The 24,569-nt window shown below is 47.0% G+C and overlaps 1 protein-coding gene across 4 annotated transcripts in view; it reads left to right on the top strand.

Annotated features, from left to right (window-relative positions):
• MAMDC2 (MAM domain containing 2) overlaps nt 1-24,569 on the top strand; it is a 222,367-nt gene that overhangs the window by 102,919 nt on the left and 94,879 nt on the right. For all 4 annotated transcript variants that reach the window (XM_029612686.1, XM_029612695.1, XM_029612678.1 and 1 more), the window contains exons 5-8: nt 326-410; nt 8,836-8,973; nt 12,334-12,590; nt 24,432-24,525. In XM_029612686.1, coding sequence (XP_029468546.1) covers nt 326-410; nt 8,836-8,973; nt 12,334-12,590; nt 24,432-24,525 — 574 coding nt within the window. The remainder of the gene's footprint in view (nt 1-325; nt 411-8,835; nt 8,974-12,333; nt 12,591-24,431; nt 24,526-24,569) is intronic.

Below are 24,569 nucleotides of genomic sequence, written 5' to 3'. Positions count from 1 at the left end.
GATATAATTTGTACCTTGGGCTCTGAGAAGCCTATTATGTCTCTGAGAAGCCTATTATGTCTATATTTTTATTTAGTGCCCTACAATCTAACTTTCCAGTCATATTGTTTAGACTACTGGCATTCACTTATAGACAAGATACTCATATTTTTTACTTCAGCATAGCTAATAAAAAAAATGTAATAGATATTTTCTTAAACAGTATTTCTGTTTTAGTTGCTCATGATTAATGGTTTCAAAAAGAATTCGCAATCAAAGGGAATGGCAAGGCCTTTAGAATGCTAATCTTGTTTCCTAATTCTCCTGTGTTTGCTTCCTTGTGTAGATTGTGCTGGAAGGCATACTTGGAGAAGGTGAAACAGCCAGCATAGCAATCTTTGAGATAAAATTAACTACTGAATACTGTGTTGGTAAGTGTTGTCTTTTCTTTAATTTCAGATATAGGGGGGAAAACATTTTGTTTTACTGTAGATCTTTCTTGAAAACACAAGGAGCTCTTACATTCAGAGCACATGAAGGATAATGGATCAAATGTTGTAGAATGCAGGAAATATTCATCACATAATTTTGTGACTTCTATTAGCAGAACATAATATTGCTGAATTAGTTTATTTATTGTGAAAAAATATGCATAATTTAATGTACTTTAATGATGGGGCAGGATAGTGGTAAACATGAGGATAAAAAAAAAAGTGGTACAACCATAGTGAGAATTTTGATGGCATTTTTTGTAAAACTGGCTATTTCATTTTTAAATGCATCTCCCTTCCCCCACCTTATTACAGAAAAATAAAGGACTACAGAGGTTGGTTTTACTTGTGGTTGCTTCAGACATTAGATAGAAATGGGAGGATAGCTTGTGAAACTTTAAACCTAATCCACGTAGTGGTCCTCATTAAAGGTGTATAAAGAACCAGGGAGAAGAAGGAAATAATAAAGAGAATAGTAGGGATGATTTTGCTGAAACTGGCAATATCATTTCTTTGCTACTGTTATACTTGGTAGCCTAAGCTTAGTTTTTCTAGGTAGAACAACTATATCTTGAACTGATGTGAAAAAATGAACAATCCTTTTGCAGTTTCTAGCATATTGGTATAAGGATGTTATATATGAACATTGCATAGAACATTTATTTATTTATTTGGACATTTTGCATACCATCGTTCCATGTATAGATCACAACGATTTACAAAGTGACATTCAAAGTAATGACTCAACATACAAACAATGGTTATAGAGGAGGTATTTATAGATATGCATTATTATCCATCAAGTGAGATTATCTAGTACGTATTAATAATTGATCTAGTACTTTAGGCAAAATAAAACGAAATGATAGTTTTCACATCTTAGTGTTGTTTTGAGAATCTTACATTCTCTCGTTTGGTTTATTCTTCATAATTCAATTATTACATTTTGTTCTTTTAGTCTTTGTTGTTCTGTATATTCCGATGTTTTTAAGTTAGATTGTATGTGTTTTTGAATAGCCATGTTTTAGAACATCATAGCAGCGTCGTGCTCCAACAATTCCATTAGCTCCCCATTATTCAAATCACTTCAAGATGATGGCCCAGTTTAGCTGGTCAAAAGATTATTTAGGTACGTTCCTTCACGCACTTTGAGTTCTGTTGAAAAGGGTCTTTTAATTACTCATACACCTAAAAATGTAAAACTTCAGGTCTTTGCATGCAGGCCTTCTCTGCCATTGGTCCTGCTCTATAGAATTGACTGTCCAAGGAATTGCGGGAGATTACGGATTATAAATTGTTTAAGAAAAAAGTAAAGATACGCTTTTTCCAATTAGGCCTTTTCCTGACCTAGAGTATCTTTTTTTTTTTTTAGTTTCTTTTTATCCTTATGTTGTACAGTATATATTTTATTGGTTTTATTTTTGTGTTTATTTTGTTAGTCTTCTATTTTTGTTTAATTATGTATTTATTACTATAAACTGCTTAGCATGGTTGTCTTTGTAATAAATAAATAGTTTTTGGCAATTAGGGACAGTAGTTGTTGGCCCAACTAGTCTGCACAGTTGCCCCTGCCTATTGTGTGACCATAGACCCTACACAGACTTTGGTTATCTCCTTCCCTCCTCCTTTCCACCTGCCTGTATATCATTTACAGTCATGCTTTTTTTCTGCTACTATTGGTTTCCAGCAGCATCTGTGCTGGCAGGCTATTGCAGGCATCAGCTACTCACTATTTTCCACAGTATCTCTTCAGATTCCTCCGAGCCTGCCATCTCCCAGCCTCATGTCATGACCTTTTTTCCTTAAACTTTTATGAAAATGCTGCCTTCCAACTGACTGAAGCCTGCTAAATATATGATGAATGCTTCTCTCATATCCAGGGCCAGGTTAATGCATATGCAACATAGTCACATATGGCACAAAGGGGTCCACAAACAAGCCAGGTCTCCCTCTTCACTAAGGATATGTAAGAGATTTGAGACCCAGATTGTCAACCTGTGATTTTAATTAAGGGAAGTCAACAGGACCAGTAAAACAGCAATATAATTGATGACCATTTCCGAAATACCTGACCTCCACCTACTACTATTGCTTAACGTTTCTATATTGCCACTGGCTGTCATACGGGAGGTAGGGTCTGTGAGGACACTTACTTGCAACCCGCAACTGCCACGTGCAGACTCCAAACCAGCCCCTGCAAGTTCACCGGGGATGTCTTGGGAGCGATGAGCTGATGGCTGTGGGAGTTGTCAGACTGATAATGGAATAAAGGATCCTGATGGAAGAAAGCAGTGAGTGAGGATCTCATGGAGAGGGAGAGGGAGAGGGCGTTGCCTGGGGGCCCAGTAAAATATTAATCCAAACCTAATCATAACTCCTTTTCCTTTCTGTAAAGTATGTTTTAAGTTCCTTTTGAACCTTTCTCTGTTGAACAAGCAGCCATTGATTAGTCATAACATGTGGGTGATGTCATCTGCCAGTGTTGACACAGACCCAGCTCTCATAGCTCAGCAAACACCTTACTAGCATGTATAGGAGTTTACACATGCACATGCTTCCGCATGGGACTTTCATTATTTCTTCTTCCAAGCTAACACAAAGATATGTCCCAGTCACTCTCTTAAAATTTTGTGATTTTGGCCTTGTTTTTTGGTTTGTTTTTCTGCCTCTTTGCTTTTTTTTTTCTTTTTTTTGCTACTCTCTTGGTAGCTTCTTAACATAACTGTTGCGGCCTGGGAGCCGCGGCTGGGGAGTGGACCCTTGAGCCGAACCACCCTGGGTAGAGTAGCTCGGGAGGCGGAGCCACAAGCACAGGAGTTTGCCCGGGAACCAGGAACCCCCCAGGGGGAGCCCATAGGGTCCTGGAGCCTTGGGACTTAAGAGACACGTAGGGGTCTTCACCCGAGAACTGGGAACCCCCCAGGAGGAGCCCGTAGGGTCCCAGAACCTCGGGACTTGGGAGTGCAGCTAAGCTCTTCACCCGGGAACCAGAACCCCCCAGGAGGAGCCCGTAGGGTCCCAGTCCCTTGGGACTTCTGCACAGTGATAGTCTCTCTGGAAGGCTTGGGCAAGGGTGAGCACAGAGTCCAGTAGCAAGAGCCAATAGGCCAGGGAGCACAGGGCAAGCGGAAGCAGGATCAGAGTCAGTAATGTCTGGACTGGGGCTGGCAGGGTGCACACTGGGAGCCAGCAGCGAGTAGGCCAGAGCCTGGCAGGTAGTAGAAGGTATCCAGACCCAAGACAGTCTGGTAGTGGTTCCAGTCCAGGCCTGCAGGAGGCAGTGTCCACGAGCGAGGCAGCTGTGGCAGACAGAGGTCGAGTCAGGAACGAGCAGAGGTCGGTGGCTGGCGGCAGGCAGAAGCAGAGTCAGGAACGAGCAGAGTCAGGAACGAGCATAAGTCGGTAGCTGAGGCAGGACAACGGAAGTGCAACTAAGAACTACTCACGGTAGCGACCCTCGTTGCAAGGCAATGAGAGGACTGCGGGACGCCGGTTATATCGGGCTTCGGGCGTGGCATAACTAGCTCAGGCGGGGTCAGGCTTCCGGCGAGCGTACGTCCATAACGCGCGTCAGGCGGCAGCGAGATGGCCCAGCAATGGCGGACGCCCAGCATGCTCAGCAGAGCCGCGGAGGCGGCGTTCCTGGCCTCGGAGGTGAGCCCTGAACACAGCTAGCAAGGGGGAAGCGGTGGAGACCGCAACAATAACTTTCCAGTTCTACAAAACAGTAAAAACAAATAAAGATTCTTTAGTATGGAGAAGCCCAAGGCCAAGAAGCCTGCAATCAGTAGTTTCAAGGCCTGCAGTTGTGGGCTCTGGATGCCCATCACAGATATACTTGCTATGCATTATATCTACTTGGGACCCAAACCATGACTCCTCCAGCTGCTATAGCTGTGGTTGATGTCTCAGCAATACTATGCCTGGAAGCTCTGAGGAAGGCACCAGGGAGTAAGCACCCAAAGCTGCAAAACAAGGCTGAGCAGTGGAGCTGCTTCTTGTTCAGGAGAGAAGTGTCAAGCTCTTATCACAAGAAATAAAGGCAGGAGTCATACCCCTCCTCTTACCGCAAGCATGGGAAGGCTCCCCCCCCCCCCCCCCCCCCCCCAATCATGGTGCTGGTTTCTGGATTCACAGCTCAGGGGTTGAGCTTGGTATGGAAGCCTGTGGGCACCAGTTGAGGCACTGAGAAGAGCGCCTTAGTAGTGCAAGGGATCCCCCCTCTGGGGCTGTTTCCCTCAGCACCTAAGATGAAGTCAGCACCATTGGCGCAGGGCTACACCAAGGTGGGGCTCTTTACAATGCCTCATCAGCACAGGGCTGTCATCCTTCATGGTGCGGAAGACTCCTCTGTTACTGAGCCACCTGTTGTATCAAGATACAGCACAATCCAGGGTGCTGACTGTTTCATCAGCACAAAGTATTCAGTTTATGACATGGTCTTGTCTTTTGACACGTCAGCCCAAAGTGCCTTCACTCTAACTAGAGCGGTGGAAACTCATGAGTCTTGCCCCTGAGATGGAACAGAAGGAGGATCTGCAGGTGCAGCCCAGGAGGCATGATGCAGTTCAGCCAGTGCAAATCATCTGGAAGCTGCCCACAGAACCAGTGGAGGTGATTGTCACGGTGCTGAGTACCTTATTGACCCTTTCAACGACCCATAGTAAGAATGAGCCCATCTGGGTCTCAGAAATGGGTGTCTCTCCTTCAATTCCAACACAGAGGGTTCCACAGCTAGTGGAAACCCAGTTGCTGAAAACCTTTTTTTTTTTTTTTTTTTTTGCCTCTTTAAGCCCTGTAGACAAAAGAGAGAGAGGTTGAAATCTTTCCTGTCTAAGATGAAGGAAAATTTTCCACATAGTGGGGCTGCTTCCACAGGAACTTGTTTCCCCTCAGGATTTCTAACATTGGGAGCACGCCCATACTATGCAGATTCTCCTCCTCAGGGGAATCTTTTCATGAATTGGAGGGTGAAGAAGGATTTTCTGGATTTTCTACCAGACTTTTCCCCCTTGGATCAGCGAGGGCCTCTCCTCATTCAGCTTCCTCCTCATCAGGATCTGGGCTTAGTGTTTTCCCATGATCAGGGGAGAAGTGGAAGGGGCTCTGGGGATTCCTTCAGATCCTTAAGGGAGCACGGGAGCTTGCAGGCCGCTAGTTCATCTTTGAGCTGGGAAGATAGCCCGTTGAGGTAGATAGCTCGGAGGCAATCTTCTTGCCAGAATAACTCTGTAGCAAGAGTCTGGAATTCAATGGTGTAATCCTACAGAGCCTGTTGACCTTGCCGCAGATGGAAAGGTTGGTGCTTGACACAGCCTGCCATCCAGGATCATCAAAGGTCCAACAGAAGACCACCACAAAGCGAGATAGCTCTTTTAAGAGCGAATCCGAACACTCCCACAGGGGCGAAGCACATACCAATGCCTTACCCTCCAGTCGAGATAGGATGAAGGTAACCATGAGTTCATCTTGGAAGATGGACGGCTGCAGAGCAAATTGCATATAGCATTGGTTGATAAACCCTCTGCAGAGCTTGGTGTCCCCATTGAAACGAGGCGGAGCTGGTAGGGCCAACAAAGCCCTGGAAGCCGAGGGAGACTGCTGTTGGCTGGCTGGAGCTGGTACTGAAACTGAGTGACCTGATTGGGCATCAAGCCAGGCGTGGAGACTCTCGATGGAGGAGGCCAGTGCCTTGAGAAACCGCTGTTGCTCTTTCACCTTGGAAGCCAGTCCTGGGATGGCCTGGAGGACGAATGGCTCCGCCGAGTCCATGGCCTTGGCAACCTATTGCGCAGGAGGTGGACCCTTGGGCTGAGGTGGGATTGACGCTACCCACAGGGCAAGCCCTACGGGTCCCCACTGTCGGCAGGTGGAGCTGGCTGACTGACAGAGGCTGGCTGGAGCTTCACCACTACCAGCCCTCGTTCCTCGCAGGTTGAGCCCTTGGGTACCAGGGCTGGCTGAACTTAGGTGGGACGACAAGGAGGTCAGCCAGGGGCCAGCAGCGGTAGTAGAAGTAAGTGGTCTGATCTGGACGAGGCGGAGTCCCGGAGACCAGAGCGCCAATGAGAACAGGAAGCAGACGAGAGTGCCCGAGTAAGAACAGGCCGCAGTCTGAGAGGCCAAGTCCAGAGTGAAAGCAAGTGGAGCGTCATAGAGCAGGCTGAAGTCAGGGCAGATGGCAGGCAAGGAAGAGTGGCAAGGCAAATGAGGGTCAAAGCCAGAAGTCAGCTGTAGAATGGTCAGGCAAGGCAAAGGTCACACCAAGAGACGGGCAGAATCGTACTCAGGAGAAACAGAGGTCAAAGCCAGGAGACAATCAGTATCGTGGTCAGGCGAAGCAGAGGTCAAAGCCAGGAGATAATTAGTAACGTGGTTAGGCGAAGTAATGGTGAAAGCCAGGAGACAATCAGTAATGTGGTCAGGCAAAGCAGTGGTCAAAGCCAGGAGACAAGCAGTAGCATGGTCAGACGAAGTAATGGTGAAAGCCAGGAGACAATCAGTAATGTGGTCAGGCAAAGCAGTGGTCAAAGCCAGGAGACAAGCAGTAGCATGGTCAGACGAAGTAATGGTGAAAGCCAGGAGACAATCAGTAATGTGGTCAGGCAAAGCAGTGGTCAAAGCCAGGAGACAAGCAGTAATGTGGTCAGGCAAAGCAGTGGTCAAAGACAGGAGGTCAGTCTTCTGTTTTGAGAAGACGTCCTCAAAATGTGCGTATGGAGCAGGGATGCCGGAGATAGTGGTCGCAAGAGAGACTACAGGAGGTGGTACACCTTTTTCAGACAAGTCTGATGGCAAGCTGGGATCCATTCTGTGAGCTGGAGCATTCCCCAATCAAACTGGGGGGAGTGAAGCTGGAGCCAAGGTAATCCTACAACCACTGGGTGAATAGATTTTTCTAAGATGAGGAGTTCCACCTCTTCTTCATGGAGACCACTGGTGAGAAGGCGAACTGGCTCAGGTCCCAAGGAAATTCAGCTGGGCAACGGCTCACCGTAAATGGAGGCAATACACAAGGAGGTCTCCAGGGCATGGGTAGAACTACCCAGGAGTTGTACCAAGTCCTTGAGAATAAAGTTCCCCCCTGTTCCGGAGACTCTCAGAACAAAGACAGGGAAGGAACGGGAATCCCAGAATAAAGTAACTGGTAGAGACAACTGGGGGGGGCCGGTGAAGTAGTGCCCAAGTTCAGGACCCCTACTTAACATAGGCCCAGAAGTTTCCAGGATGGACTGGACAAGTTTGGAGACAGTGACCAGGAGCTCCACAATATAGGCATAGGCCCGACTGCCTCCGCTGGAGGCGCTCCTCCGGGGACAAACGCCCACGGCCCAACTGCATGGACTCTTTAATGTTCACCCTCGACGGCCAGAGACTTAGGTGTCCAGGTTGACTCTCGATTATCCATGAACTCTCTTAAAAAAAACTTGATTTGCTCCGCATGTTTTAAACTTCATCTGCTTAAACATCTCAGACCTCTTTTAGAGCCTGATGATTTCAGAGTGGTATTGCACGTGTTATTATTTTCAGGGCTTGACTACTGCAACTCTTTACTGTTGAGTCTTTCTAAGTCGGCACTTCGACTTCTACAACTCCTACAGAATTCAGCTGCTTATCTACTAACTGGACAAAGAAAATTTGGCTATATTACTCCAATATTGAAAGCCTTACATTGGCTTCATATTCATGCTAAATTAGAGTACAACGTTTTGATGTTAATTCATAAACTGATAACTAACATGAAGGAGCCTTGGCTTTATGCAGCTTTGAGAATCTACACCCCAGCACATAGCCTACATTCCCAGGACAAAGATCTACTAGAGATTCCATCGATCCAACAAGCATATTTGGGAGAGGGGAGCGATAGGGCTTTATCAGTTGCTGGGCCTGTTCTTTGGAATAAAATGCCAGAACATTTAAGAACCCTAACTGATACAAAAGTCATTAAAAAGGACCTTAACACATGGCTATTCCAATGTGAATTCAGCAAGGCAATGACAAGGAATTAAACAGGTGTCTCAAGAGACAGGTTTCTTTTTTCCTTGTTTAGGCATCTGTATTTGAATTAGGAGCGGTAGGTAAAATTTAAGTAATTTGTTAATTTTTGTTTAGTCTGTTTAATTTAGTAATTTCTATATTTTTTAACCTCTTTTATTGTAAACCGCTGCGATCATTTTTTGTGAGCACACAGTATAGAAATGGTATTAAATAAATAAAACTCAGTTAAGTCTTTTCTGAACTCTGAGAGCTGGATCCATATATTGGCATTGTCGGGTGACATCACCCATGTGTTGTGGCTAATTCGTCCTGTGGAGAACCCTGTGTTATTTTATCAGATCTTCATTTTTTTCACCTGTAATTGCAGAGTGTGACTTTGAAGAAAACCATCTCTGCGGATACATGAACCGCTGGAACCCCAATGTAAACTGGTTTGTTGGTGGTGGCAAAATCCGAAATTCACAGTCTGTCCTTCCCAGAGACCACACTCTTAACAATGAGCTAGGTAAGGAGCATGTTCTGTGGGTGGGGGGAAATAAATATGGACATTTCTTATTATTGTCATCTCCAGGGCACGGTTTCCTCTAAACTGCGTGCTTGTGTACATGCACACAGTCAAGAACCCCGCACACAATGCATAACATAGTGTGAACCAGAAATCCCAATATTTTTTGTATTATACTGGCTCATAGTGCACAAATTTGAACTTCGCTTACAAAAATGTTCACAAAAGAACATTTTTTGTGCACGTAGCCTTTGAAAAATTAGAGGGAACATTGCTCCAGAGTTTACATGTGGTGAGACTTGTGTAATAACACCCCACAGATTTGAGGTGGTGGATTGGAGCACATGCGCTACTTATGGATCTTGCAGATTTGCCATTTAGCAATTCTAGCGAATGTGACAAAATGTAATTGTGGTGTATATGTGTTGTGGCTGTGAGTGGTGGATGTGTAAGTGGTTTCGGGAGGTGCAAGTGTGGGGGTATGTGTACTTTCACATTCTCCCTCACCGCATTCCCCATTTCGCCCCTCTTCCTCCTTCAGGTGTGTACGAGTGGGGGTGTGAGGGGGGGGGGGTGTTGTGGGAAGGTGAGAGTGAGGGGCTATGTGTATGTTGGTGGATGGACTCTTTCCCCTTGACAATCTGCCTTCTGTGTGTGTGTGTGTGGGGGGGGGGGGGGTGTTAAGAGGATGTGTGTGTGTATGTTTGTTATGGAGCTGGTGCGAATAATATCAGAGTTGAATTGTGTATGTGTTTGTGTGCACGTGTCTGGGGGGAATGAGTTGGGTGGGTGCATGCATACTCTCCCCCTCATACTCTCCACTTTCCCCCTCCCCCTCACCTCCCACCAGTTGTGTGAGTGGCTGGTTGGAAGGGTGTTGGTGTGAGTGACTGGTGAGTCAGGGAATAACTGAAGGTGTGCATGTGGGGGATGTTTGGGGGTAGGGGTTGGTGTGTGGGAGAGCTGGGGGAGTGTTGGAGTGTGGGCATGGGGAGGGCATGTCTGGATGTGTATTCGCAGGGGGAGGATGTGTGGGTGTGTGTATGTGGGTAAACATGTGGCTGTGGATGGTGCATGGCTGTGGGGGGGCATGTTGCTGTGGGGGTGCATTTGTGTGGGGGGGCATGTTGCTGTGGGGGTGCATTTGTGTGGGGGGCATAGTGTCTGAAGGAGTGGGTATGTGGGGAGCATGTGGCTGTGGGAGGTGCATATGTGTGGGAGGTGCGTGTGTATGGGCGGTGCATGGGTTTGTGTGAGGAGGTGTGTACGTGTGTGGGAGAGATGCATGCATGTGGGTTTGGGGTGATGTACGTGGGTGTGCATATGTGTGTGGGGAGGTGCATGTGTGTGGGTGGGTGTGGCTGCGAGGGGTGGGAGAATAGAGGGGTTGTGCAAGGGGGGATTGTGGGAGGTGAGATTTGAGGTTTCAGGATGTGCACTTTTCCCTCTCAGCTCCTCATTCCTCTGGTCTCCCCACTGCCCCTTTCTGGTCCCATTCTATCCCTTTTCTGTCTCCCACTGCTCTCCTTCCTCCAGCCCCCTTCCTCCTCTCATTCTCATTCTCCCACTACTCCCCCTCTCTCCCACACATCCCCTCCTACCCCTCCTTTTCATGTACCCACTGATCTGCCCCTGCAGCCCCCCTCTCTCCCAGTGCCTCCTTCTCCTCTTGTCCCCTCCCCTCCTCTTCCCCTCCTCTAGCCTCACCTCTCCCATCTCATTCTCCCATTAAATTCCCCTGTCTCCCACTGCTTCTCACCAGCCCAGCCCCCTCCTCTTCCACCTACTCTGAGCCTTTCTTTTTCTCCTTCCTTTACCCTCCTCCACTGAATCTGGCCCTCCCCTCTCCTTCCCCTCTCCTCCCACGTCTACCTCCCACCTCAGGCTTTGACATCATCTTTGTGCAGCTGGTGGGGCCTGGGAACCTCCAGCAGCCCTTCTGCTACCTGCTGGGGCTTCTCTGACTCCTGGGTTGGTGGAGCTCAGGAAACCCCACCAGCTCTTCTTTTGCTACTGAATCTGTTGGGGTTTTTTTTTTTATGCTGTTTCCTTTTTGATGGGGGGGGGGCCTGGGAACCCCACCAGCCTGTCTGGTGCCGGCACCGCTGCTGCTGCACTCGCTGGCTCTGTGGTGTAGGCATCAACGCCTCCACCCTCCCAGCTTCTGGTGATGTCATTACGTCACATATACACAGATGTGATGCAATAATTACCCAGAGCCCCTAAGATTTTTATAATATAGAGAAAAATGAAAAGTTATAATTGGGCAAAGCAGAAAAAATAGTTAATTTTAAAATATGTGCTAAGCCGAAACATTCCTTTTGCGTACATCGCATAATGCCAAAATATATTTTTAAGCGACCCTGATTTTATTGGATGACCTTTTTCTTTTCCATTTGTTTTTATACATCTCTGTTGTGTCTACATTTTATCCATGTCACATTCCAGAACACTGTTTCTTCATTCACCTTTTTTCTTTTAATGAGGGCTTTTCCACTGGAAAACAGTGCTTTACCCACAGAAATGATTTATTATAAAATTGCTTGCCTGATAAGTAGGTAAGTTTACCTGGACTGTGCAGAAGTGTTCCTGGAGGTGGAATTGGTGTGGGGTTTGCACTTATATACTTCTGAATTTTCATAACTATGCAAGTAAATTTCCTTAAAAATTTCTTGCACACAAATTTAGTGTAATTGTGTGTGGGTGGATTTCGTGAGATAATTTTCAAAGTGAACATATGCACATATGTTTGCTTTGAAAATTAGTGTACCTTATGCATGTGTTTGCCCACTTTTCTTATGCGGGTTGTAACAAAATTACCCCCAATATGTCCAGCTGTTGCTCCGAACTGCTCTAACCTGTGCTACCATCGGTGTCTCTGACCCTTGTGAATGATTTTGTGCGCTCAGAGCAAATTTCTACCAATGGCACCACTCCCCAGGCTCCTTTGCTGCTGTTGGTCTGTCTGCTCATCTCCATGTAAGCAGGGAAGATGAACGCTTCAGCCCTTGTACTGCTGCCCGCTTGCTCCCCAGAGATGAAAATGGGAGCATATATTGATAAGAATCATGCCACAGGCTGAAACTTACCCTGCCCCCCTCAAAGTCCCATACCATCATGTACAGGAGTGAAAACATATCTTTAGATACATACTGATGTTTTAAAGACCGTTTTTGCAAACTTAATTCTGATCTTATTCAAATTATTCTGAATCCTTCCAGATCAAAATGACTTTGATTCTTCAAGTGACCCAATGCCCATCTTTATTTGATTCCTGGCTCTCTTTTCTGCTGTCTGGTCAGGTGTTAGTAGAGACATGCTGCTGACTTCCTGTAAGGGTTTTGTTTTTTTTTTTTTAAGGTCACTACATGTATGTGGATTCTGTTTACATCAAGCACTTCCAGGAGGTGGCTCAGCTGGTCTCACCCATCATAACAACACCTGTATCGGGTTGCCTGTCCTTTTATTATCACCTTCAGCGGAAAAGTAGCAATGTCTTTGCAGTTTATACTAGAGATGCCAATGGTTTTTATGAGGAGATCTGGAAAATGGAAAGTGCAATCACGGGAGCCTGGAATTTAGCAGAGGTTGATATCAATGCCCCATATCCACTGGAGGTAAGTAGGGAAAAAAGATAACATTTTAGTGCAAGCTATATGTTTTAGCCAGGGTGTTTTTTCTGGAAAAAAAGGATGCTGCTACTCACAAGTAGGGCCCTCTTTGTGAGAGGGAGGGAAAGAGCAACTGTCCAGAGCCCCGCCCTCTGTAACTAGCTGCAGAGCCTATGAAATGACAGCATTGCAAATATTACATCCAACCCTAGAGCATCAATACAACTCATATTGGGAAAACAGAACAATCTAGACTACTATAGACCACTACACAGAAACTATATACTAGCAGAATACCTCGCTTGATTACACAGATTGAACATCAATAGACCCTCACTAAATACAGAATAAATGACTACAAATTATAAATAGAAATATGCAGACAAAAACTGAACTGGAAAGCCCAAAGAGCCAGACTCTGCATTCAACACTGGAGAAATAGAAACAGAAATGTATTTCCTCCTGTACTATGCAAAATATAGAGATGGAGACACTGCACATTCCCATTCCCAAAACTGACATATTCAAATCACTAAACCAAAAGGAAAAGGATTCTTGTTTCCTCTGCCTTTGTTGTCTGGACATTTTGGACCCTAACATAACCTGTTCCTCTCACAACAATGACAGGTGCTCGCCAGCTCGAAGATAAGACCTCAGTCCCGTCCCCCCCCCTCCCCCACACACATACAGAAATGGATAATGATAGGGCCTCAGTGGTCCCAACCTAAGACCTTTCTCTGTCTCTCACACACACTCTCTCTCTCACACACACACACACACACACACACACACACACACACACACACGCCCAGGTCTGTCCTTTTGTTTCTTCCTTTTTCTCTAACCTGTGACTGACCAAACCAGCCTAATAGCTTTGCCCCTAAGACCTACACTGCAGGGAGGCCCTAACATAACACATTCCACCCCCCTATTTCACTACTTTGCCCTCTCCCTCTTCAACAGGGGGGGCCCTCTCATCTCCCTCCTCCCAGCCTCCCTCCTCCCCGCCTCTCATCTCCCTCCTCCCAGCAGGCAGGCTGAATCCTCTCTCTCTCTTTCCTCAGGGGCCAAGATCAGGCTTCTTCTCTCCCCCCAATTCCTTGCCTAGCAGCACTCTCTCTTCCCCTCCTCTGCACAGAAAAAGGAGCGGAGGCGGCACCAGATACATGTTTGTGGGGACCACAGGGCAGTTCAAGCAGATGGAGGAAAAGATGCCGGTACTCACACCAGCTTATGCCCATTGAAAAAAAAAAAACAAAAGTCCTGGTTTAGCCCATTCCCACAGCTGTTACTGAAATGTTTCTGCTTTGCATTCCTTCTACATGAGCACCCATATGTTTCCAACCTCCCCTCGAGTCTAGGGTCAACAGTTGATTCTGTGTTTGTTTGTTATTTTTGTTCAGGACCACCTGATCCAGTCCTGCTTTTACTCCATTGTATGTGCCATGGACTGGTAGTCTTGCTTTTTTTTTTATGGATTCAGTATGGAAATCAGAACTATGAGTGGGGTAGAAACCAAGACTGGATCAACCTGTCCTGAAAATAAATGGAGCCAGCTGGCAACCCTGCACTTGTCGCTTTCCTTTCCCTTCCCGATTCTAGTCTCTCTGCTTCTCCTGTCACCCTTTCATTACCCTCCCTCTCAGCACCGTATGAAACAGAACACTTTCTAAGGTTAGGGAATAATAGAGCTCATCACCTTCAAAGGAAGGGATTTTTTTAATTCAGTGGTGAAATTATGGTGCATTTTGCCAGCAGAAATTGCTGTGGCTACAATATTAGTTGTAGCTAGCGTTGTTAGTGAATAGCTTGCGCTCACTGAAAGAAAATGGGATGTGTTGGGGATAATGCGCATTTTACATTTTAAAGACCTTACCGCACCTTACTGAATCAGGCTCTAAGGGGCCTATGCAATAAAACTCGCACTAAAATAGTTTTAGAGTACAACTCAGGATAAGTTTTATGTGTATGTTAAACTCCACTTAAGGTGCCAATCAATCAGTTTTACCATGGGCATGATAAATTTCCCCTCTATAACGTGGCCTTGCTACCAATGTGGGCATACACTTTTGAACGTAAAATGGCTACAGTAGCTGCCGTGAAATACTCCTTGCAAAATGGTCCAAAATGAAAGGACTAGTTAACAGAAAATATTTCATTTCCTCCAGATCCTCTGCCCCATGACCAACATGAAGAGGCCAGCCTGCCTTTATGCACCCATCACCCTCCAAGGCCTGCAGGCTCCAGAGCCCTCCTCCATTCCTCCCTCCCCTTCCCCACCCCCAAATCATCCACAAAGAATCTACTGACTTGGCAGCCTCCACCCAGACAGGTCCTCCTCACCAGTTCAGAAGTGACTGAAGTGTGAGCCTCCCTCCCAGCGTCTTCAAAAATGCATTGCCTGAGCTCTTGCGTTGCTTTGCCCTGTGCATCTGCAAATGCACAACTAGAGGTGTACTGCATCACTTACAATACTCACTTTGTATTTCCTTCACAAGGCCACACACAAGTATTCATTCACTCTCGTACCCACCCAGCAGGACTCTGTCCCGACAATTACAATCATGTCTGATGGAAACATTCAAGATACTTCAAAAGTATCAATAGTACACAAGAAGCAAATGTTTTTCAGAGAAAAGAATGCTACAGAGGTCATGTTCCTGAACATACCCAGATCAGTCCAGAAAAGTGGGTTGTGTATCCCTATCAGCAGGTGGAGTCAGAGAACAATTAGAACTTTGGGCACTGCTACATAACGAGAGTGCTACCTGCAGTCCCTCAGTATTTCTCTGACTCCAGCAGGTGGTACAGATGCACATCTGCAGTCTTTAGTTATATTTTTTATTTAGTTAGTTTGACATTTTTTGGTTTACGGTCGCTTCCTGAGGTGTTAGGCGCCTTCGTGGGCCATCCCTCAGTAGAAGCCGGGCGTCCAGGGAATTGGATATTCCTGTCAGGGTTTCACCCACCACAGTTCGGTGTCTGACGACCAGGGGCTCCTGGCTACTCACCACCATCTCTGCTACAGCTGCTCCCTTGTCTCCTGAACAGCTTTTCTCTGTGTCTTGGTAAAGTTTAATTAAAAAAAAAAAAAGAAGAGCTGTTTTCACTGCATCTGGCTGATAGTCTTCAGTGCTGAGGTAAGGAGAGGTGCAGGAGGGTCTTTTAAGGCCTGCCGGGGAAACTGTCAGCACTGTTCCCCTCAGCTCCCGGGGCTCCGGGTCGTTTTCTGAGGGCAAGGGTGAGTTTTTATCCGTGTGCTTCGTTTACTCGCCGCTTCCCTGCTGGGGACCTTGCGATTTCACTATAGACAAGCTCCTTTCCCGCAGCACGGCTGCATGCATTTTTTTTCTCCTCAGCGGTGTCTCTTAGCCCGCAGCACAAAAAGTTTGGTTTTCTGGTCATGCCTGACTGAAATTTTTCTCCGCGTCGCGGCTCTGAGCGTTTCTTTTTTTTTTTATTCACGCCCTTTTCTATTTCACTTCAGACTATCGACGCGCTGCTGTGGATGAGACCGAAAACAGAATCGCAGGCCTGCCGCGCATGTGGGTCACACAGCCAGGCGTTAGATGTGGCCTCCTTATGCGCAGGGGTTAGAGGGCTCTTCAGGGCTTCTTGCCTCCTCCCTTGGGGAGGGAACGTCTGTCTTGCCTTCGGCTTCACGGGAAGAGGATTCTCTGCCTGTTCTAGCCCCGGTGAGAGAAGACCTCACCGGGGGAACTGATGATATCACCCCAGCCGACTCTCCAGTGGGGGAGGGGACCCGGAGGGGTTTTCCCCAGAATTTGTCCTCCTTATGCACCAGGCTTTCCTGTCTAGGAAATGCTCGGTGGTAAAGAGGCCCAGTCTCCTGGGGGCAGGTTCGGACCCACCTGAGAAAAGAGGTCAGGGTACGGACCCTCGTCAGCACCTCTCTGATCAGGCTCACCCCACAGGGGATTCTCCCCAGGGTACGCGAGATCCGATCCTGGGGTCTGGGGCGACACCGGCTTCTGGGGTAGTAGGGGCGGCAGACCCGGATCCATGGCTGGATCCAGCTGATGTGGATACTGATGATCCGGATGAGCCTGATGACCCTCCTGTGGAGAGGGATGACCCCAGCATGGTGCGTTTGTTCAAGCGGGATGAGTTAAGACCTTTATTCAACAGGTCCTTGAAGTTCTAAGGTTTCTCAAGAAGTTCTAAAGTTTCTCAGATGGTATATAGGAACCGGCACTCGCTCCTCGAGGACCTATGTTCCTGAACACTCTGAAGATTCTCTATTGACTAGAAGCTATTCCAGATACAGATTAGTGTGAGTGACCACCACACTCTCAGAGCTTCCCTGGAACCAGGTACTCGCTCCTCGAGGGCCTAATCCTTTCCAACTACTGAGCCATATCAAGACCTTGTGTGAGATATCATCTAGTACCGGCTATGTATATCTGCATATCCTGTCTATTCACTATCTACAGTCTCTATGCAGCTCAGCAACCTGGGAATCGCAGTGCCAGAATCTGAGGGACTTCAGCCCTGCCAGGCATACCAGCTCACTACTGCCACCTCTGGTGGTTATACTGATTATCTAATAAAGAACTATCTGTGTCTGTCTCCATACTCCAGCCTAGCTGGTGGTCCCTCTAGAGACTCCCTCCCGAGGGCGCTGTCATCTGCCATCGGCCCAAGGATTCACCTATTTACTTTCTATCCAGCTGAGCACCATCTTCAAAACTCCGCTGGTACAGATTTTTAACTCTGCAGTCTACATTTACATTGCCATTCCTTAGTAGACCCATAGGAGGCAGTTCACTACAGACTGCTATTCCTCCCTTAGGGGAGGGACTTCCATCAGACTGCTATTCGCATCTGCTCGCTCCTCCCATCCGCATCGCAGACCCTGCAACAGATTGCTAACCACTAGCAGTATTACAACAGATTGCTGGCTCCTCCCCTTGTGGGAGTGTCCAGCAGCAGGATCCTCTCCGATTGTTCTCTCTAGCAGCCGATCCCACAACAGATTGCTAACTCCTCCCTTTACAGGAGCATCCAGCAGCAGTTCATTAACAGATTGCTAACTCAAGCAGCAGATCCCTAACAAGCCACGAGCACCCATTCCATCGACGAAGCTGTCGGAGGCAGATTATCCAACTTTTACACGGAATGGGCAAGAATTACATCAGACCGCTGGGTCTTAGAAGTGATCAAAGATGGGTATGCACTGGAGTTCTCGCGCCCGGTCCGGGAGGTTTTTGTGGAGTCCTGAGTGGCCTCAACTGTCAAGCGAGAGGCGGTCCGGGTGACTCTACAACGACTTCTTGAACTCAAAGCTATTGTCCCAGTTCTGGACGCTCAACAGGGATGAGGTCGGTACTCCGTGTATTTTGTAGTCCCCAAGAAGGAGGGCACGTTTCGGCCCATCCTGCAGAAGGTGAACCGTTGCCTTCGGGTTCCTCGTTTCGGCCCATCCTGCAGAAGGTGAACCGTTGCCTTCGGGTTCCTCGCTTTCGTATGGAAACCCCGAGGACAGTGATGGCCGCGGTTCGAAAAGGGAAGTTTCTCGCTTCTCTGGACCTAACGGAGGAGTATTTACACATTTCGATCCGCTTGAATCACCAGAGGTTTCTGTGATTCAAGGTCTTGGGATGACACTTCCAATTTTGAGCCCTTCCATTTGGTCTCTCAACAGCTCCTTGTACGTTCACCAAGGTGATGGTGGTGGTTGTGGCCTTCCTTCGTCAGGAGGGAATCTTGGTCCACCCGTACCTGGACGACTGGTTGATTCACGCGAAGTCTCGCGTGGACTGCGAGAGATCAGTGCACATGGTGATGTTCACATTGCGATCCCTAGGTTGTCTAATCAATGTGCAGAAGAGTCACTTGGAACCCACTCAGAAGTTGATTTATCTCGGAGCACAATTTGATACCTTGCTGGGCAAAATGTTTCTAGCAGCGGACCGAATAGGGAAGCTGCAGGAACAAATACATTCCCTTCTTCAAAGAAACAATCCCATGGAGTGGCATCATCTTCAGGTCCTGGGCTCCATGGCTTCAATTTGGACTTGGTTCCTTGGGCGTTCACTCACTTAAGACCTTTACAGCGTGCGCTTTTGTCTCTCTGGAGCCCGGTGTCGGAGCAATTCCATCTACCAATGCCTCTACTTCCGGAATCTAGAGCCAGTCTGTCATGGTGGATGTCACTGGAAAATCTGGAATGGGGGGTGGATTTGGACACTCCGAATTGGCTGATAATCTCCACCGATACCAGCCTCTCAGGTTGGGGGGGCGGTGTGTGCAGAAAGGTCCACCCAAGGGCTCTGGTCGGCGATGGAAAGATCCTGGTCCATAAACCGCTCAAGGCTAGGGCTGTATGTCTGGCCCTGCGGGAATTTCTTCCCTGGATCCAGGGCAGAATGTTGTGAGTCTTCTTGGACAATGCGACAATGGTGGCATACATCAACCGGCAAGGCGGGACTCGAAGTCTCGCCGTAGCACTGGAGGCACGTCTTCTGTTCACCTGGGCAGAGCGCCATTTCGAGGGCATTGCCACATCCCATGTTGCGGGAGTAGAGAATGTGCAAGCCGATTATCTCAGCCGTCAGCAACTAGACCCAGGGGAATGGAAACTATCTCTCAAGGCGTGGAATCTCATTTGCGCCAGATGGGGAACTCCTTAGCTGGATCTGATGGCAACGCAAGCGAATGCAAAAACAGTTCATTTTTTCAGCCATCACCGAGATCAGGGCTCGGTGGGCATAGACGCTCTTGTGTGTCCTTGGCCCACGGGGATTCTGCTATATGCCTTCCCGCCCTGGCCCCTCATAAGTCGGCTTCTCCGTCGCATAGAGTGGCACCCGGGAAGAGTGATTCTGGTGGCGCCGGAGTGGCCACGTCATCCGTGGTTCGCGGATCTGGTACACTTGGCGCTAGAAGGTCCACTTCAGCTGGCTCATCTAATGCATCTGCTCCGTCAGGAGCCCATATTTTCAGATCGGGAGGATCGTTTCTCTCTTGCGGCTTGGCTTTTGAGAGGCGACGTTTACACTTGAGGGGTTATTCAGAACAAGTCATTTCCACCCTCCTACAGGCGAGACGTCCAGCCACCTCTACGGCCTATGTGAGAGTTTGGAAGCTTTTTGAGACGTGGTGTCATCAGCATTCCTGCAATCCTTTAGCGGTGCATGTTCCTCGGGTGCTTGACTTTTTGCAACAGGGCCTCGCTAAGGGCTTGGCGTTCAATTCCCTTCATGTACAAGTTGCAGCTCTAGGTGCCTTGCGGGGAAACTTTGACGGCTGTTCGCTGGCAGTGCATCCGGATATTGCTCGGTTTCTTAAGGGGTCAAACATTTGCGCCCTCCCATCTGTTAGGTGTGTCCAGATTGGAGTTTGAATTTAGTCCTGCGAGTTTTATGTGGCACTCCTTTTGAGCCTCTTCGTGGAGTTTCCCTGAAAGATCTGACTTTGAAAACGGTGTTTTTGGTGGCCATTTGCTCGGTCCGTCGGATCTCAGAGTTGCAGGCGCTGTCTTGTCGGGATCTTTTTGTTCGGATTTACGACGATCGGGTATCGTTACGTACAGTTCCGTCCTTTGTCCCTAAGGTGGTTTCAGCCTTTCATGTCAATCAAACTGTGGAGCTTCCGGGGTTCCCTAACTGGTCCCGGGAGATTTCTCAGAAAAGAGACCTTCATCTTTTGGATGTTCGGCGCACCTTTTTGCGTTTTCTGGAGGTTACCAATGGCTTCAGACGTTCTGATCATTTGTTCATGCTCTTTGATCGCCCAAAGAAGGGGGACAAAGCGTCAAAGGCGACCATATCTCGGTGGATTAAGGAAGCCATTTGCACGGCATACATAGCCCGAGGGCGTCAGGTGCCTTTGGGTCTCAGCGCTCATTCCATTAGGGCTCAGGCTACCTCCTGGGCAGAGTTTCAGTTACTGTCACCTCAGGAGATCTGTAGGACGGCGGTGTGGTCGTCTATTCACACTTTTATGAAACATTACCGATTGGACATTAAGACTTCTGATGAACCGTCCTTCGGGGGGAGAGTGCTTCGTGCGGGTCTTTCTGGTTCCCGCCCAGTGTAGGGTGGCTTGGATACATCCCACTTTTCTGGACTGATCTGGGTATGTTCAGGAAATGAAAATTGGTTCTTACCTGCTAACTTTCGTTCCTGTAATATCACAGATCAGTCCAGAGGCCCACCCCTTTCTTCATATACCGAAAGACTGTCTTGGTTAGAACCTGCTTAAGTTTTTATTGTTGAAGCTCCTTTTTTGCAGACATGATTCATGGAGCAGTTTTTAGCAGTTGTTCGGTCTGGTTTTTTTGCCAGCGACGAAGTGGTAGTCCGGAAATTTGGTTGGGTGCTACCCTTCGTTATTTAGTTCTGTTAACATGGGCTTGGGTACAGGTCAATACTGAGTGACTGCAGGTGGCACTCTCGTTATGTAGCAGTGCCCAAAGTTCTAATTGTTCTCTGACTCCACCTGCTGGTAGGGATACACAATCCACTTTTCTGGGATTGTGATATTACAATGTGATGTGTGATATTACAGGAACGAAAATTAGCAGGTAAAAACCAATTTTCATGTATGGGGCTTCATGGGGATAGACTCAGGAGCAATACTAGGAAATATTTTTGTATGAAATGGGGTTGGTGGACAGTGGCATGCCGAGGGGGGGTGGGGGGGCAGGGGTGCCAATGACCTGGGCGCAGGGCCATAGGGGCCATCGGTGGATCCCATCAACTGGAAGACAAGCTGTGCGGCTGCCGGTGGACCTCATCCCACCAACGGCAGAGCAAAGAAGTGTGTCCTATCATGTGTGCCAGCTGCTGTTCTCGCTAAGATGCCCGGATGTATGATAGCACACAGCAGAAAGATTGTCGGGGCGCCACCAAAGCCTGAAGAAATCTCCAAATCTCCAGGTATGCCTTCTCCTTCTTGCCTGTGCAGCCCCAGAAGAAAAACATTGCTGGAGCCGCGCAGGCAGGAAGGAGGAGGAGCATCGACCCACGTGTAGAAAAGGAGCAGTGTCTGTGATCTTACCTCATGGCGGCTCTATAGGAGGCCCGCTGCGAAGGCCAACCTGCTGCGACCCACGGAGGTCCTGTAGAATGTGTGTGTGTTTTGAGAGACCGTGTCTGGGAGTGAGAGCCTTTATTTTCAGAGAGACAGCATGTGAGGGTGAGAGCTGTGTGTGTGAGAGAGAGAGAGAGACAGGATATGGGAATGAGAACCAGATTGTGAATTTGAGGGAGGCAGGGAAGAAGACAAGTGGAAAGAGAAGAAACAGAAAAAAAGAGACCCTGTATAAGGAATTGACAAAAGACCAAGAAAGGGAACATGGAAAAAAAAAGCCTGTGACCAACCAATTAGAAAACTAAGATCAGACAGCAATGGTAAAAAAATATAATTCGAATTTTTAGTGATTGGCATGTGTTTTCATTGGGAATGTGCAAGAGTAGCACTTTCTCTATGCTGATCTGGTGACAGTGGAAGTCCGCAAATTTTTAATACTGTGAGGCCTGCACAGAAGAGAGAGCAGAACGGACTTCAGTGCCAGTAGCAACGATCAGCACCTCCCCAATAGCCATGCGGCAACAGTGACAGTGGCAGCAGAAGAACGAGAGAGGCCCCAAGGCTGCTGGCAAAAGAAAGAGAGGGGGTCTGCTTCAGTGTGTGCATGTATATGAATGGGATTCTGCCTGGGTTGTGTGTGTGTGTGTGTGTGTGTGTGTGTGAGAATAAATGGATGCCTGCCTGGGATGTGTCTGTGTGAGAATGGGTGCCTACCCGAGTGTGTGTGTGTGCGTGTGAGAGAAAGAAAGAGAGAAAATGAATTGGTGCCTGCCTGGAGGTCTGTGTGTCTGTGAGAATGAATGGGAGCCTGAAAGCGAGTTGGCCCCCAACTCCACCAACAATACCTCTATCCTCCTAGCAGATTTCCCTGCCTTGCAAAGTCCACCTCCCCCTTGGAACCCCTCCAATCAAGTGCCAAAAAACAAAACAACAAAAAAAAACCCCTTCTCGCAGGGACCCTTCTAAGTTCCGCTCTATATCCCCTGGACCCTCCTCTTAAGTAGAGCCCCAGATTGTCCAGGACAGGAGCTATCTCATCCCTCCAGCACCAAAACTCAAAATAGTTTCAGCTGATCCAAGGATCCCCATTGCTCCTTATCTGTGCAGTATAGTAAATCCTGCATTCATGGGATGGGGAGTGCAGCATAATACATTTTTTACACATTGATGTGAATATGCCCCTGAATGTATTATACAGGTGTTTTAAAAGGAAGGTTATAAGAGTTAACAAAAAGTGGCCTAATATGTAGTTTAGTATCAGTTTTTATAAGCACCAGTTTATTGTTTGCTTTAAGTTAAAGTGTTTGCACCCCATGATACTTACATTTTGCTACTATGGAGAGAGATTCTTTTCAAGGCATGCAGCGTAAGACATACGAACAGCTCAGTACACCTCAGTGAAGATTTAATGTCATTTGGAGTGAGGAAAGTCTCCCAAAAATGAGATTTCTACAATGTTCTCTCACCCTAGCTTGACAAACTGGCCCCCAAAACCCTAAGCCACCATCAAAACCTCACCTCAAGTTATTAGCTGGCCCTCCTATAGTGATATAAATAGTTGAATACTGTGAAAGCCTCCTCAGAGGCTCTCTCTCTTCTCCACTCCATTCCCTCTCCAAGCCCAGAAATGGCCAAAATGCAATCTTTATTGTAAATTGCATTTTGGCCGTTTCAGGCATATCACACAGCATTATGCCAGGAAAAAAGGTGTAGTTATTTCCGGTGTTAAAAACGTTTGATATTGCCCCTCATTTTCATTAATACCGCCCAAACCCCTCCCCAATCCAACCCCTATGAAAAATTTGCATTTGCACAATGTGATGCCATTAATATCACATGCGTTATGGCGTTATCGTGGGCATTAACACCATAATGCATTTTGATGAATGACTCTATCTGTTGGAGCACTGCTGCAAGGATAGCTACATTCGTAGAGTAAAGATCCAAGTTAATCCCAGTTGTATTTAAAAGAATAACAACAAAAAAGCAAAATGATGAAAAATGATGAAACCAATATTTAGTGTAGGACATGATTGAGTGAGAAAGCATAAACCCCAGAACATTTAGGATCATATGGGTTCTTTTACTTTGCGTTTTGGAAGAGGCTCTAGAACAGGGGTAGGCATTGCTGGTTTTCGGCCGCAAACTGGTCAGGTTTTCTGGATATCCCTAATGAATATGCATCAAATAGATTTGCATGCACACTGCTTCAATTGTATACAAATTTATTTCTTGCATATGTATTAAGGATATCCTGAAAACCTGACCAGTTAGGAAACCTCAACGACTGGAGTCGCCCACCCCTGTGCTAGAAGATGTGCTGAGCAATGCAAAGCACTCCAGTGTGTAAAATATTCCCCCTACCAAACTGCACCCCGGATAAAGTACTATGCATGCCGTGTTAGTCCATTTGAATGCACGAAAATAAAAATTAACCAATAAAAACAAAAAAAAAAGTATATTAGGTGATACCATTTATAGCACTAACTTAAAATATTTCTTGACTAGCTCTCAGGAGCTTGTTATGGAACTGAGGAAGGGAATGTTAGCTCCCAAAGCTAGGCAAGAAATGTATTATGTTGTCCAGTTAACAGGTATTAATGTGTATATTTTATGTTTTTATTTTTAACCTTTATTTCCTTGTAAAACTGCACCCTGGAAGTGAAGCAATATAATATGGTATTTTGAGAGATCTTGCTTTCCGACGATTACAATTCAGCATCTTTTTAAACCGTTAATGCAATATAGCACCATCATGTGTAAACAAAATGATACGTTTGGATTTTGTAGGTCATTTTTGAAGTTGCATTCAATGGTGTCCAAGCAGGGCATATTGCCCTTGATGATATTTCTTTCTCTCCGGAGTATTGCAAGAGTCAGACAGGTAAGAATTGTGTTTATTTCTTCGACTTCTCCCAGTTTTTTTCC

The sequence above is a fragment of the Rhinatrema bivittatum genome, chromosome 1 (assembly GCF_901001135.1).
Source record: "Rhinatrema bivittatum chromosome 1, aRhiBiv1.1, whole genome shotgun sequence".
In the NCBI taxonomy this organism is placed as follows: domain Eukaryota; kingdom Metazoa; phylum Chordata; class Amphibia; order Gymnophiona; family Rhinatrematidae; genus Rhinatrema; species Rhinatrema bivittatum.
Note: the sequence above shows the minus strand (reverse complement) of the source record. Positions and strands in the feature narration are given on the sequence as shown.